Source organism: Acomys minous (assembly GCF_964271855.1).
Source record: "Acomys minous genome assembly, chromosome: 16".
Classification (NCBI taxonomy): domain Eukaryota; kingdom Metazoa; phylum Chordata; class Mammalia; order Rodentia; family Muridae; genus Acomys; species Acomys minous.
The window spans coordinates 80,495,530-80,509,180 of NC_140498.1; the positions used below are offsets into that span (position 1 = coordinate 80,495,530).

The following is a 13,651-nucleotide window of genomic DNA, read 5'->3' on the forward strand; positions in this document are numbered from 1 at the left end:
GTTCATGGCTAAATGAGACTTGTTTTAAATGATTTATTTTCAGTTGTGAGTACATGTGTGTCAGTGTGTGTGTGTGTGTGTGTGTGTGCGTGCGCGTGCGCGCAGTTACCAAGGAATCCAGAAGAGTGCGTCAGGTGCCCAGAAGCCAGTGTTACAGGTGATTGAGAGCCACCTGATGTGGGTGCTGGACACTGGACTCAGGTCCTCTGGAAGAACAGCAGGTGCACCCAACCACTGAGCCATCTCTCCAACCTCACTGGGGATTTTTGAGTCCATATTCATGAAGAATATTCATGTCAAAAATATTGTTGTAATGTCCTTTGGTTTGGCTACCAGACCTCTGCTGGGCTTATGCAGTAACTGGGAATTCCTGTCATCTGCAAGTGCCCGTGTAGTTTTTAGTTCATCACAATCATCTCTCTTTAACACTTAGATGCAGTGGTGAGCAGGCAGACCAATTCTTTTCTTTGAAGAGATTTGAAAGTTTCAGGTTTATGGTAGTTAATAGACACAGGCATGTTTAGCTTTTTGTATCTTCTCATTTGTCAGTTTGGGTTAAGAGCATTTTTTTTCCTTTAAAGTCTATAATATTACGTCACCTGTCCATTTTCTACCCTCCCTCCAAACTGGCCCATATACTTCTCCGTGCTCTTTTTCAATTTCATGGCCTCTATTTTCCATTAATTACCATTACATGTTACATGTTAACCACACAGACATAGATATGTGCATAATACATACATATATATACATACATATATATACATTCTCTCTCTCTTGTCCCCCTCCACACACACATTACAGCATGCTCAGTCTGTATAATGTTACTTGTTTGTATGTGTTTTCAGGCTGATGATTTGGTGTTGGGTAGCCATTTGGTGTTGGGTAGCCATTTGGTGTTGGGTAGCCATTTGGTGTGCTCTTGCCTGGGGAAGACCATTTCTGCCCCTGTTAGCATTCCTTGGTTGCCTGTAGTTCTTTGTGTAAAATTGAGGCTTCATGGGCCAGCTGTGGTATTTCATGGAATTTTCTCCCACAGGGTCTCCCTAAATAGCCCTAGCTGGCCTGGAACTCACAGGAATCCTCCTGCCTCTGCTTCCCTAGTGCTGGGGTTAAAGGTGTGCACCACCATGGCCGGCTATGTTATCCTTTAAGTGTCTTTACATCCACGGTCATGTCTCCTCTTGAGTTCCTGTTGGAAATCGATGTTTGTGTGTCTTTTGTAAAGAGAGCTGTGATGCGTTCACTGTTTTGTTGACGGGTTCAATGCTAAAGCATTTGGCTTGGCTGAGTCTTGCATCTTGTGGCTTTACACCACATTGTCCTCCTTTTTATATTCATCCTGTGCTTCGCCTTGCTTCTCTGTCCTGGCCTATGTTTTCTAGGTAAAACTGAGCTAACTAAATGAAAACTGTTGTTTTTCTAATATAAATCTTTAGACACACAAGCTTATTTATTGTTCATCCACGTTCTTTTCTCGTTATTGTTAAGTATATTCTGAATATCCAGGCAGACTCTCATAGCTCTTCTTAACAAGCAGACTGGCTAGATTCCAAATATTTGGTAGTCATAAAAGAAAACACACCACTATTAATTGATTTCCAATTTCAGAGTTGGGCATATTTTTCTTGTGTGAGTCCAGAGATACTGGAACGTGCTGAATGGATATTTTCTGCCCTGGTGAATATTCACGGTGTATTTTAAAGCAATGAATGCCTGTGGTTCTGGGGTCCACCAGTAATGCAGTCAGATTACTTAAAAGAGCTTTTCCAGGTCTCCATGTTCTTCCTGGGTTTTGTTTGACCCGTCAGTTACAGGCAATGTTTTTCACTTTGGTTTTTGCTTTACATATTTTGGGGTTCATTTATTAGTTGCATATGTATTTGAAAGCGTGAGCTCTCCCTGATGGCCTTCTCTCATGACCAACAACCCACTCTGTCTCCGACTTTGTCTGATGTTCATGTGTTTGTAGCTTTCTTAAGCTAGAACTTACATGCATTTATTTTTCCAACATTTACTTTCAAATTCTCTTGAGTCCGTGTACTTTGAGCCTGCCTCTGATAAGTAGCATGGGACAAGATCTTTGAGTTGCCATAGCCTGATAACCTCTGGTTTTTTAACTGGAATGTCTGTCTCTTTTACCTCTCATCATTGATAAGAGTTGATTTAAGTCTATATTTCTGCTCTTCTGCACCTGTCCGGTCTGTTCTTTACACTGTTGTTAACCTCTTCCTGCTTTCTCTCGGGCCAGCTATTTTTTCTTAAACATATTTTGTATTTATTCCTTCATATATATTTATAATTTGTTCTGACCAAATCCATCCCAAGCCCCAACCTGCCACCACCACAGAGTTTTCCAGACACAGGTTGACTTTTTTTTTTTATTCTTTATTCTCTGTCTTCAATTGACTTTAGGGAGGGTGGGAAAAACACACTATATTACTCTTCAGAGATTAATTTTTATACATACATACATAGCATATTATAAATTGCTTTAAATTACAACAAAATCCCTTTTGATTTAGCTTTCCTATAGTCTGCTTTCACAATGCTGTAAGCGCCTGTTCTACACATAGTCTGTAGAATAATTACCATAGATGCACTTTCAATTTTCAGTGAGTTCATTAAGTGTATAGCTAGGTGACAGAGAGAAGCACAGACAGGTAGAAACACATCATCCAATCCAGCCACGGTGACTGGGAGAGCCAGACTGAGGGAAGGACAAAGGTAAGTTCATCAAACAGGGACTTGCAAACATCCAGTAGAAGTCGACTGGGGAAACTGAGGCAGCTTGGTTGGAGTTCCAGGTTGAATTTTCTGTGTGTGAGCCTGTGGTTCTCTCTCACTCCTCAGACTTTTTTTTTTTTTTAGAAAAATCTTTTTTTAATCATTTTCTTTTTCAAAAAAAAGATTTATTTATTATTATGTATACAGTGCTCTGCCTGCAAATACACCCACAGGCCAGAAGAGGGCACCAGATCTCATTATAGATGCTTGTAAGCCTCCATGTGGTTGCTGGGAATTGAACTCTGGACCTCTGGAAGAGCAGTCATAACTGCTGAGCCATCTCTCCAGTCCCTTCAGACATTTTTCATTCTGTGACATATACAGTAAACATTGCTGGAAATGGTTTATCTTCTGCCTGTTCATAGGGCACAGTGCCTTTAATACCGTTAGCTATTTGCAGTTTTTCTTTCTCCCTGTCACAGAGGCAGGCCAGTTGAGCCAAACACACTCAGGTCTGAGACAGTCGCAAGTCAGCCTCACTTCCAAAGCCAGTTTCTTAGCTCAAACAGCTCATGACCCCTAATACGTTGCTTTTCTCTTTATTCACATAATCATTTCTTTGAAGAATTTGAGAAAATGGCCTTTCACATTTCTTAACGCATGTGCCATTTACACTGTGTTCTGTCTTCTTTTCTACAGCCCACGTTCCCACCCATTGCTATCTCCTTTTAACTCAGATGAGTTTACTTTAGAATTATTATTATTATTATTATTATTATTATTATTATTATTATTATTATTATTATTGTTGTTATTGTTATTATTATTGTTATCATTATTATGCTTTTTCTAGACAGGGTTTTCTCTGTGTAGCCTTGGCTATCCTGGACTCGCTCTATAGACCAGGCTGGCCTGGAACTCACAGAGATCTGCCTGCCTCTGCCTCCCGAGTGCTGGGATTACCGGCGTGTACCACTGCGCCCAGCCAAATAACTCACTATTTAACTTCCTTTTTTCAAATATATTCTCTTATGGAGTTGGGTCCGGGATGATTTGTTTCTTTGAGAATGCCATTCCACCTTCGGTTGACCTGTCATTGTCCCTGTGATGAGTCACAGGTCATTCCTTACTGTCACCTTCAGAATACATCTCACGGAAGGGCTTTGGCTTTTGACGCTCATTCTGAACACACCTTCCTTAGACAAAGGTCACACATGAGCCACCAGGGAAAAATGGACTCTGAGTTGCTGAGACCTTGGGCATTGCAGAGTCACGTGGACCTGTGGCAGTGGGCCCCAGCTTCTAACCCTGGGCAGCGGAGTGGCTTTTCTGAGCCTGTTTCCTCACTTACAAAATGATGTGTGGAGAATTCCTTATGTTCTGGTGAGGACCAAGTAACAAAGCATGTGTGCGACGTGCACAGCATGGCTGGCACGTAGACACTCCCCAATGAGTGGCATTCTCCTCTGGGATGCCTTGGCCAGTTCTGTGACATGTATGGACTTCCTCTTGAGGTCGTGAGCACGTTCCTTCCAAAACGAAGCTACCTAGACTCTTAGTTAAGAAGACGTGGGAAATTCCACCACAAAACAAAACAAAACAAAACAAAAACCCAACTCTGTCCCGGGTATCTGAGGGCAGATCGGTTCCCCCACATCCACTAGAATGGCGTGGAGACCTGGCCAGTACTTGCTTATTCTCTGAATTGATGGCTCAGGACACCATTTTTCTTTTCTTTTTCTTTTTTTCTTTCCCATGGTTTACGTGGTGTCAGCCTGCAAGGAAGCCACCAGTCTGGACCCTTGCAATATGTGGGTCGGGCTGGGCTCTTTTGATTTGAGTTTTCCCAGTTTCACAGAATGGTTTGATGAGTGAGGTCAGAGGTTACTGTCTCTAGAGTCTGATGATGAACATGAAGAGAGATTGGGGTTGGGGTGTGGGCAACAGCCAGGAGGAGAAGGATTAGGAGAGATGGGAAAGAAAGGTGTGCCAGGGGTATCTTTCCTCTGGAACCATCCAAGGCTGCCTGGCTTCCAAGGCCCCTTGGCAGAGGAATCCCCATTCAATTGGAGCATAAGAACAGGCAAAGTGAGGTCCTTTCCTGGATGCAGATGAATAAACTGCCAGGCCTGGGGAAGTACCAGGAAGAAAGTACCAGGAAGAAAGTACCAGGAAATACCAGCATCCATCTGAATACTTGCCTTCCCTATCTATAGTTTCCCATTATCAGGCTCACGTCTACTTTCCTCTCTTCCACGTCAATCGTATGGGTGGCTTCATTTCCAGGTGGGACAGACCAAGTGAAGAAAAACCCAAGGACCATGCTTTGACAACATCTGTCCCTTCTCTCCTTCCAGGGCCCCCGGCCCCACCACAAGATGTCACCGTCCAAGCCGGGGCCACAGCCACCTCTGTTCAGGTCTCCTGGAGGCCCCCTGCGCTGACTCCCACTGGGCTGTCCAATGGAGCAAATGTCACAGGCTATGGCGTGTATGCCAAAGGGCAGAGGGTGAGCATGGGGTGTGAAGCCCTACTGTGCAGGGGGCAGGCTTGGGGTCGGGGTGGGGAGAATTCTCAGGGGCAGAAACCGAGGATCTCCCAGCTCCAAGTCTCCACCAGCCTTCATGAGATCCCACCTCGGCCTTCCTTCACTCTGGGGGTCGGGGTGGGGGGGGACTGTGTGCCACAAGTCCGAGAGTGAGGAAGTCCCATCCTGTTTTGGCTCCCACCTGGGTCCTGCATCCTCCTTGCCTCCCTCAGCAATGCCCTGCTCTACCCAACGCTGACATTCGACTCTGAATTCCCCGGCATCAGGCTCCTACTAGTGATTGGCTTGCTAGTTTTAGCAGACCTCTTCTTGGCAAGTGAAGAGCCACCTAGGCAGTTTTCTATTTGCAGGTGACAAGACCTGGGCTCTGAGAAACCGCCTGGCTTCTTCTGCCAGACATGTAGCTTTAGGAGAGGCCACTCCTGGGTCAGAAATATGCTAGCAGTCATGACATGGCTTTCTTTGTGTGCAGGTGGCTGAGGTCATCGCCCCCACAGCAGATGGCACGGCAGTGGAGCTGGTCCGGCTGCGGAGCCTAGAGGCTAAGGCCGTGAGTGTGCGCACCCTGTCCGCACAGGGGGAGTCCATGGATTCTGCCCTCGCTGCCATCCCCCCTGACCTCCTGGTGCCTCCAGCCCCCCACCCGAGGACTGCTCCCCCACCAAAGCCATTAGCAAGTGACATGGATACCAAAGACCAACACCTGGGTCCCCACGTCAAAGTGGATGAGTCCTGGGAGCAGAGCCGGCCACCTGGCCCTGCACATGGCCACATGTTGGAACCACCTGACATGCACAGTGCTGGCCCAGGCAGAAGGTCACCCTCACCCAGCCGGATCCTCCCTCAGCCACAAGGAGCCCCTGTGTCGACCACCGTGGCCAAGGCCATGGCCCGTGAAGCTGCACAGAGGATGGCTGAGAGCAACAGGGTAAGTTGTGTCTTCCTAGCAGGCTGGTGGTCTCTGTACTCTTGGGGTGGGGTGGGACCTGTCTCTGGACCTGGCAGGTAGAGACAGATCTACCAAAGAGTATTCTAGACCTCAGTCTAGGACTGTTGTCCTGAACTGGGCAGGGGCTGGGTTTTGTGGTGGTGGTGGTGGTGGTGGTGGTGGTGGTTTTCACTGCAACCTTCCAGTATATGCGTGTATGCTTCAGGGGAGGGGAGGGGGGTATTATAACTGAGGACACCGAGTGAGGTTAGGGCATGCTCCCAACATGAGCAATAAGATGTGCACTATTAAGCCATCTATAAGGGGCCCCTCTGGGAGTAGGACCCAGGACTGAACTGGCCCAGGACCCTCCCATCTCTCCCAGGTATCCACCTACCAAGATGCCCAGATGTCTGTGGCACCGAGGAGGCAGTGGGACCTACTGTCAGGACCCTCTTGGTGTCAGGTTGTCCTGTGGGTCTCACCAGTATGGAGGTCCCTTGGACTGCCTGCCAAGGCTGAGGCACTCTCTCCCCATTAGGCTGCCTCTGGCCAGGGCCCAGGTCAGGAGAGTGAGGACCCATAGCCAACAGTGAGCACTGGAGTTGCCAGTGCCTGGCAGGATGTTTTCTAACATGTGCCCAGCCCTGTGTATCCGCATGAGGGCCTAGAGCTACCCTGACCCCAGGGTCCTAGCATATCAGACTGTCTGTGAGATCTGATTTGCTCAGCAATGGCTACCGACACAACATGCACATGAACTTGGGGCCTCTGCATGAAGGGTATAGCTGGTCTTTGCTACTTCATGGGTTCTTCTTTTTCTCATCCTTTATCCCTACGCACCCTGGTTTTACTCCCTATCACCTGTCACTAGATAGGAGAGACAGAAGGAGAAAGGAAGGAGAGCAGAGAGGGGGGGGGGGAATCCTTGAATCTAAATTTCTTTGTTCTCTTCTGTGCTTGTAACTAGTCTTTGCTACTTTGTGGAGTCTTTTTTTTTTTTTTTTTTTTTTTTTCGAGACAGGGTCTCTCTGTGTAGCCTTGGCTGTCCTGGACTCCCTTTGTAGACCAGGCTGGCCTCGAACTCACAGCGATCCGCCTGCCTCTGCCTCCCGAGTGCTGGGATTAAAGGCGTGCACCACCACACCCGGCCTTGTGGAGTCTTCTTTTTCCCACCCTTTATGCCCCATTTCACCCCTACCACTAGGTAGGAGAAAAAAAGAAGGAGAGAGAGGAGAGAGAGGGAGAGAGAACCTTGAATCCAATTTCTTCTTTGTTTCTTCTTTAAGCATGACTACTAACAAACTGCAGCCCACCCTCCCCCCTACACAAATGACCAACCACCAACCCTGTACCCTGCCTCTCAGGGGCCTTAGCATTTCTATACCCTCTGAAAAGTTCCCAGAATTCCAAGCATCACTCAGTCACAGAAACTGCAGCTGGCAAAACCACGCCTCTGCAATTGCACAAGGAAAATCATAGTCAGCTGCTGCGGACAGCCCCACATCCCCACATCTGGGATTAAAACGAACACATATTCTTGTAATACTTCTGTGCTTTTCAAAGAAGCCAACCTATCAGAATTCTCACTACAAAGGGTGCTCTGTGCCTCATGAGGCTGGAACAAGGCCTACACTGGGGATCTCTTGGTGGTGCTTGTGGCCAAGGGGCAGAGGATCCCAGTGCAGCCTCAGAGCAGCCAAATTAAAGCCAGGTGAGGTAAGCATTGGAGGAGGAAGGTTCCTACCGAGGTCTATGGTCCCCTCTAGGGATGCTCACAGTGATCCAGGCCTCAGGGAGAAGAGAGGTGAGAGGAAGTCTAGACCTCATGGGAACCACCTGCCAGCAGCAGCCTAGAGTCACCTGCTTCAGGGGTCACAGCCTGGCATCTTTCATGCATCTGCCCTGAGGGAGGCTGCAGGCCTCAGTGTGTGTGTGTCAGAGAGAGAGAGAAAGAAGCCTCTCCAGGGTAGCTCTGGGAATCTCCTTGCCCTCCTCAGCACTTGGGGGCCCAGGATAACAACAGTGCCCCGCCCCCTTCAGCCCCTCCCCACGTGCCCATTCATCTTTGTCCCTTTCTCTTTCCAAGTTAGAGAAAAGGAGTTTCTTTCTGGAGCAAAGCAGTGCTGGGCAGTATGCCAACTCCGACGAGGAGGACGGCTATGCCTCTCCCGAGGTCAAGAGGAGAGGCACATCCGTGGATGACTTCCTGAAAGGGTCAGAGCTGGGCAAGCAGGTGAGAGCCTGTACCCCGCAGCAGCCCTCGGCTGGCCGAGGCTTTAGCAGGACGCCTAGGAGAGTTTAAAGGCCTGAGGACATTGCCACAACCTGCCTTGGGAGTGTGCCCATGTGTTCATATACACATGTGTGCCCTTGCATGTGTGTGTTTATGTGCGCACATGTGTTTGTGTATTCACTTGTGCTTATTTGGTATGTGCATGTGTGTTCAAGTGTATGTGCCCGTGTATTAATGTGTGTGGTGTGTGCATGTGTTCCTGTTTGTCTGTGCATGTACGTGTATGTGTGTGGTGCTTGTTGACATGTATGTTCCTGTGTGTGTTCTTATTATGTGTGCCTGTGTACATGAATATGTGTGTGTATGTGTGCTTATGTGTGGACATGAGCAACTGAGTTCCTGTGTGTCTATATAGGTGCACATGTGTGTTTCTTTTTTTGTTTTGTTTTGTTGTTTTGTTTTGTTTTTTCTTTCTGTTTTTTTGTTTGTTTGTTTTTCTTTTGTTTGGTTTTTCGAGACGGTCTCTCTGTGTTAGCTTTGGCTGTCTTGGACTCACTTTGTAGACATGGCTGGCCTCGAACTCACAGAGATCCAGCTGCCTTTGCCTCTCAAGTGCTGGGATTAAAGGCGTGCACCACCATGCCCGGCCTATGTGTGTGTTTCTATGTAACTCTGTGTATGTTTGTGTGTATGTGTGTGTGTGTGTGTGTGTGTGTATGTGTGTGTGTATGCATATGCATGTCTACTTGTCTGGTATGTATGTACATGAGTGTGTTTATTCATGTGCTCACATATTGTGTATGTACAAATGTGCTCACTATGTGAGTATATGTGACTGAATTCCTGGGTATCATTGTACATGTGTGTATATGTGGCTGTGTATGGAGCTGTGTGTGCATGTGTGCATGGACACATGTTAACGTACATATCTCTGTAAGAGTGTCTGCATGTGTATTATGATGAGTATGCATGTCAGCATGTTTCTATTTGTGTTCTTGTGTGTGGAAATATATATGCAGATGAGTCTGTGTGTCTGTGCATCCCTGTGTATATTTGTTTTCTTTACAATGGTTCTTTTAAACCCCTCAGTGTCACCAAATGTGGCCTCTTGCCCTGCCCTGTCCCATTGTGTGACACTGTGCACATGGGTGCCCTGGCCTTCAGCCATCTGGATTGGCAATGTTGGATTTGAGCCTCTGTTCAGCTAGAGAAGTGACAGATGAGAAGTTGAGCATCATATGATGTGACTTACCAGCACGGCATGCTCTGTCTCCGTCAGAGTCTGGGATCTTCACGCCTGTCAGGGTGGGGTGACCTGTGCTGTCCTCTCTCTGCAGCTCAGACAACATCGTTGTGTCAGGTTTCATTTTCTTCACCAAGGCAAGCTGTGTATATACTGTGCCCCACATACCTTGTTACATGGGCTCTACAAATTGGCAACTATGGGTCCAGGACTCAAGGAGGATAGCCTGGGAACTTGTGGCAGGTACAAGATGTCCCATCAGAGGCTGGAAAGATAGCTTGGTAATTAAGGATAGCGCTTTTGGAGCACCAGCTTGGATTCCCAGTACCTACATGGCTCAGAACTGTCTATAACTCCAGGTCCAGAAGAGCCAACACCCTCTTCTAGGCTTCCTAGGCACCAGGCACACATGTAGTGTGCATATATGCAGGCAAAACACCCATGCACTTAAAAATAGAAAGAAAGAAAAGAGTCCCATCTGTGTTCCTTTTGACCCTAGCCCCATTGTTGCCATGGAGATGAGTACCACACAGAGAGCAGCCGGGGGTCAGACCTGTCGGACATCATGGAAGAGGATGAGGAAGAGCTATACTCAGAGATGCAGCTGGAGGATGGGGGCCGGCGCCGGCCCAGTGGTACCTCTCACAATGCCCTCAAGGTGAGCACTGGGCTCATGACAGGGTGCCCCAAATCTGGGAGATGTCCCATTCTGCCTTTTTTTGCTGAGATGATTCTATGGTTGCATTCAGGAGTTACCTGCCGCCTCTGTCTGCTTTGCCAAGAGGAGTTTGGGGGATCCATTTGGAACCCCCGGATGCAGCCAGCACTGTAGTGAGAATAGAATGATAAGCAGCAAAACTTGCCCCAAGCCTGACATGCTCAGACAGCAGGGGCAGCTTCCCGGCTAGCACTGAACTGACAGTGCGGGGCTGAGCCACAAATGAAGGGCATTGTGAAGCAGTATTCTAGGGAGCAGTGGGGGGAGGGGGGGTCGGGGAGCCACAGGTGTGTGCCATTCACCCACAGGGCTTCTTATGGGCATGGGTTTCAAGACTCTCCCAATCAGCTGCCAAGAGGAGTTGGGAGCTGTGGACCCATACTCACACATGGCAATGACTGGCTAAGTGCCAGGTTTCCTGAAGGGACCAGAGCACGGGACCCTTCTTCCCCGACTGGCCTGGCTCAGCCACCTACCCTGTGTTACCCTCTTTTTCAGCTGTCATTCTTCACCCTCATAGTGCTCAACACACCCAAACCCCAAATCCTTGACGGTGGCACTATAAGGGAGAAAGATACACAAGTTAACAGATCCTGGGCCCACACACTCATGGGTAGTGGCAGAAGACAGTACACTGTAGTAGGTGTCCACAGACCCGTGGCGGGGGAGAGGGCAGCTGGCAAGGCCATCACGGGCACCCATCATAAGATACACCCCAGATCTCAGCAGGCGATATGAAGTGCTTTCCTAGGGTCAGCCACATCTCCCCGAAAGGAGAGCACAGAGCGGTGGTTAGCATCACAATATGCTTTTTGGATGGAGACAAAGGCAGAAGGCAGGAGCTGGTGCATGTGGAGATGCAGGCCAAAGCTGGAATGCAGGAGTGTTTATGTAGTGACCTCAAGAGTGGCCAGCTCTGTGCTAGGTGCGGAGACCTCCTTGGGCCAGATGTGGTAAATCTCAGGTGTGAAGGCAGAGGACCTTGGCCCTTTGAAGGTACCAAGTAGGCACTTGAAGTTTGGCAACCTTCACCAGGTTACAAGTGTGTCCTAAAGGGCCAAGCTTCTCCTGGGGCTATTGCTTTAGCTGAGGGAATGGGAAAACGGTCAGCTAAGAGCTGGGAAGGAAATAGTCTGGAGGACTAGACAGGGACAATGTGAGGCCACTTTCCCCTACACTTGGCAGTCAAAGGTGGCTATCCATGGGCTACAGGGAATCAGCCATGGTGGCAGACAAATTCCTGCCACCACTCTGGGTATCTGTTCAGCACAGGACCAGGCTTGAGCCTGGGAGCGTTGTTTCCTCCTGTCTAGGCCACCCTTTCTCCCTGTGGCTCACCCGCATGGCGTCTGCTCCTGACGTCCGTCTGTCCCGCTGGCTCGTCTGTGTGCTGTCCCCCACTTTCTGCTCTGCACCCACAACGTGACCCATTTGCTCCATCCCAAGAGCCCCAGCAGGCATGCTGCCTGTCCCCATGAGCAGAGGCTGCCTCACGCTGCCCCCACCGCCTCGCTGCCAAGACTAATTCTGTGTGTGTTTTCTCTCCTTCCTCCACCGCCTCATGTCTGGTCATACAACCGCTCTCTCACACATGCTGTCCCCAAGGAATGCCATAAGGCTAGGAGCTTGGAAGGCGCTTTCCTGGAGCAGCCCGAGTTCCCCCAACAGCCCCATCGCAGTAAGAGACTGTTCAGTATCCCCGAGGTAGCTGAGGAGGACACGGAGCATGGCGAGCCGCTGCTCAGGCAGGGCATGGGGTCCTCCAGAGCCAGGGCCTTGTTGGCCATGGAGCGTGGGCCAGTGCGGTCCTGTTGGGGACATCCGGTCCTACAAGGATCCTGGCTCCCTGCAGAGCACAGGGGCCCAGGCATCCATATGGAGGATCTCTTTCTGGAAGACAGAGGCTGTCGGTTCAGCCGCTCGGCCACCAGGAGCCCGGACAGTGGTTTGGACTGTGGCAGTGAGGAGGAGGAGTCTCGATTTAGTTTCAGGAGCACCTCGGCCAAGTGCAGTCCAGGCCCTGGTCACTGTCCCTGTAGGAGAAGCCCAAGGCCCCTGCTGGCCCGGAGGCGGACGCTGACCCGACAGAGCAGCATCGAAGAGGACTTTGGGGAGCAGGTGGACCTCAGTGACGTGATCAGGAGCGATGACACCCAGCCCAGTCCGGAGAGGCCCATGCCCAGGAGGGATGGCTGGGACGAGGCCAGCGACCACGACGATTTTCGGGGTGTCTGGAGGAAAAGCTCAGCCATGCCCAACAGTAGGGCAGCTGAGCGCCTCGCACAGTCTCCTCCCCAAGTGGCAGACGGCCCTTTGGTGTGTCAAGTAACCATCCTCCCTGCGCGCTTGCCAAACCAATCCGTGCTCATTCTTTTGTTGGTTTCTGCCTTTGGTTCGGGTTTTGGCGGGCATCCGAGGGACTCTCAGCCGCTCTCTTTGGTTCTCCCTGCATTTTATTTTATTTTTTTTTTAATTTCTTCAGTCCCATCGCTTCCCAATTGCTTCACCATCCCAAAGGTTCCCTTGCTTTGGAATAACAATCTCCCCCACAGAATCAGCGATGGTTACAGCTGCTTTACTTAAAGGACAACTGAATCTAAGTTTTAATTAAGGGTTAGCTGAACTGAAACACCCCCAAAAATGATCCTTACGGGCTCACGGAGGACTCCTGGTGTGATGAAAGGCTTTTTGTCTTTGTTGTTTCGGCTTTTTAAGGGTTTTGTTTTGTTTTTTCTTTCCCCTTTTGGCTTTCATCTGTGTTTAAAAATATGGAGAAAAACTAGGGAAGAAACCCATTTTTGTAAATTGTATCCAATGTTTTCCTTACCCCAATCGTGCCCCCTGCCCCGTGTCTACCACACACCAGGGGGTTCATCCAAAGCTTCATTCATCTCTGTAATTGTATCCTTTCTACAACAACCCCCCACCCGCCCTCTGCTCAACTGTCATTGGCCACACAGGTGGGCCCCAGCATGACAGCAAGCCGTCTTCTGAGCTACGCATTCTGTGATTTGTCCATACCAGGTGCTGGCTGCACCCCACGTCGCCCAGTCTCACCCATAGCTATAGGCTCATACGCCCCCAACTCCTGGGAGTGGCCTCCATCAGCCTGCTTTGTAGCGATCTGCTTCTCCGTTAGTCAGTCCTGACCTCCACTCCAACCGAGAAGTAGATAGCTCTAGACAGGCCCAGGTTAACCACGGAGCACGATGAAGGCTGAAAACACACAGGCACTTTCCTGAGTGTCCAGA

General features: G+C 49.3%; 1 protein-coding gene across 14 annotated transcripts in view; it reads left to right on the forward strand.

Moving 5' to 3' along the window:
• The window catches only part of RIMBP2 (RIMS binding protein 2), a 189,971-nt gene that overhangs the window by 155,045 nt on the left and 21,275 nt on the right, over nt 1–13,651 (forward strand). For 11 of the 14 annotated variants that reach the window (XM_084762949.1, XM_084762954.1, XM_084762951.1 and 8 more), the window contains 5 exons: nt 5,085–5,236; nt 5,748–6,203; nt 8,293–8,439; nt 10,182–10,340; nt 12,006–12,716. In XM_084762949.1, coding sequence (XP_084619075.1) covers nt 5,085–5,236; nt 5,748–6,203; nt 8,293–8,439; nt 10,182–10,340; nt 12,006–12,716 — 1,625 coding nt within the window. The remainder of the gene's footprint in view (nt 1–5,084; nt 5,237–5,747; nt 6,204–8,292; nt 8,440–10,181; nt 10,341–12,005; nt 12,717–13,651) is intronic. The other 3 variants (XM_084762946.1, XM_084762947.1, XM_084762945.1) reach the window with 1 other exon arrangement.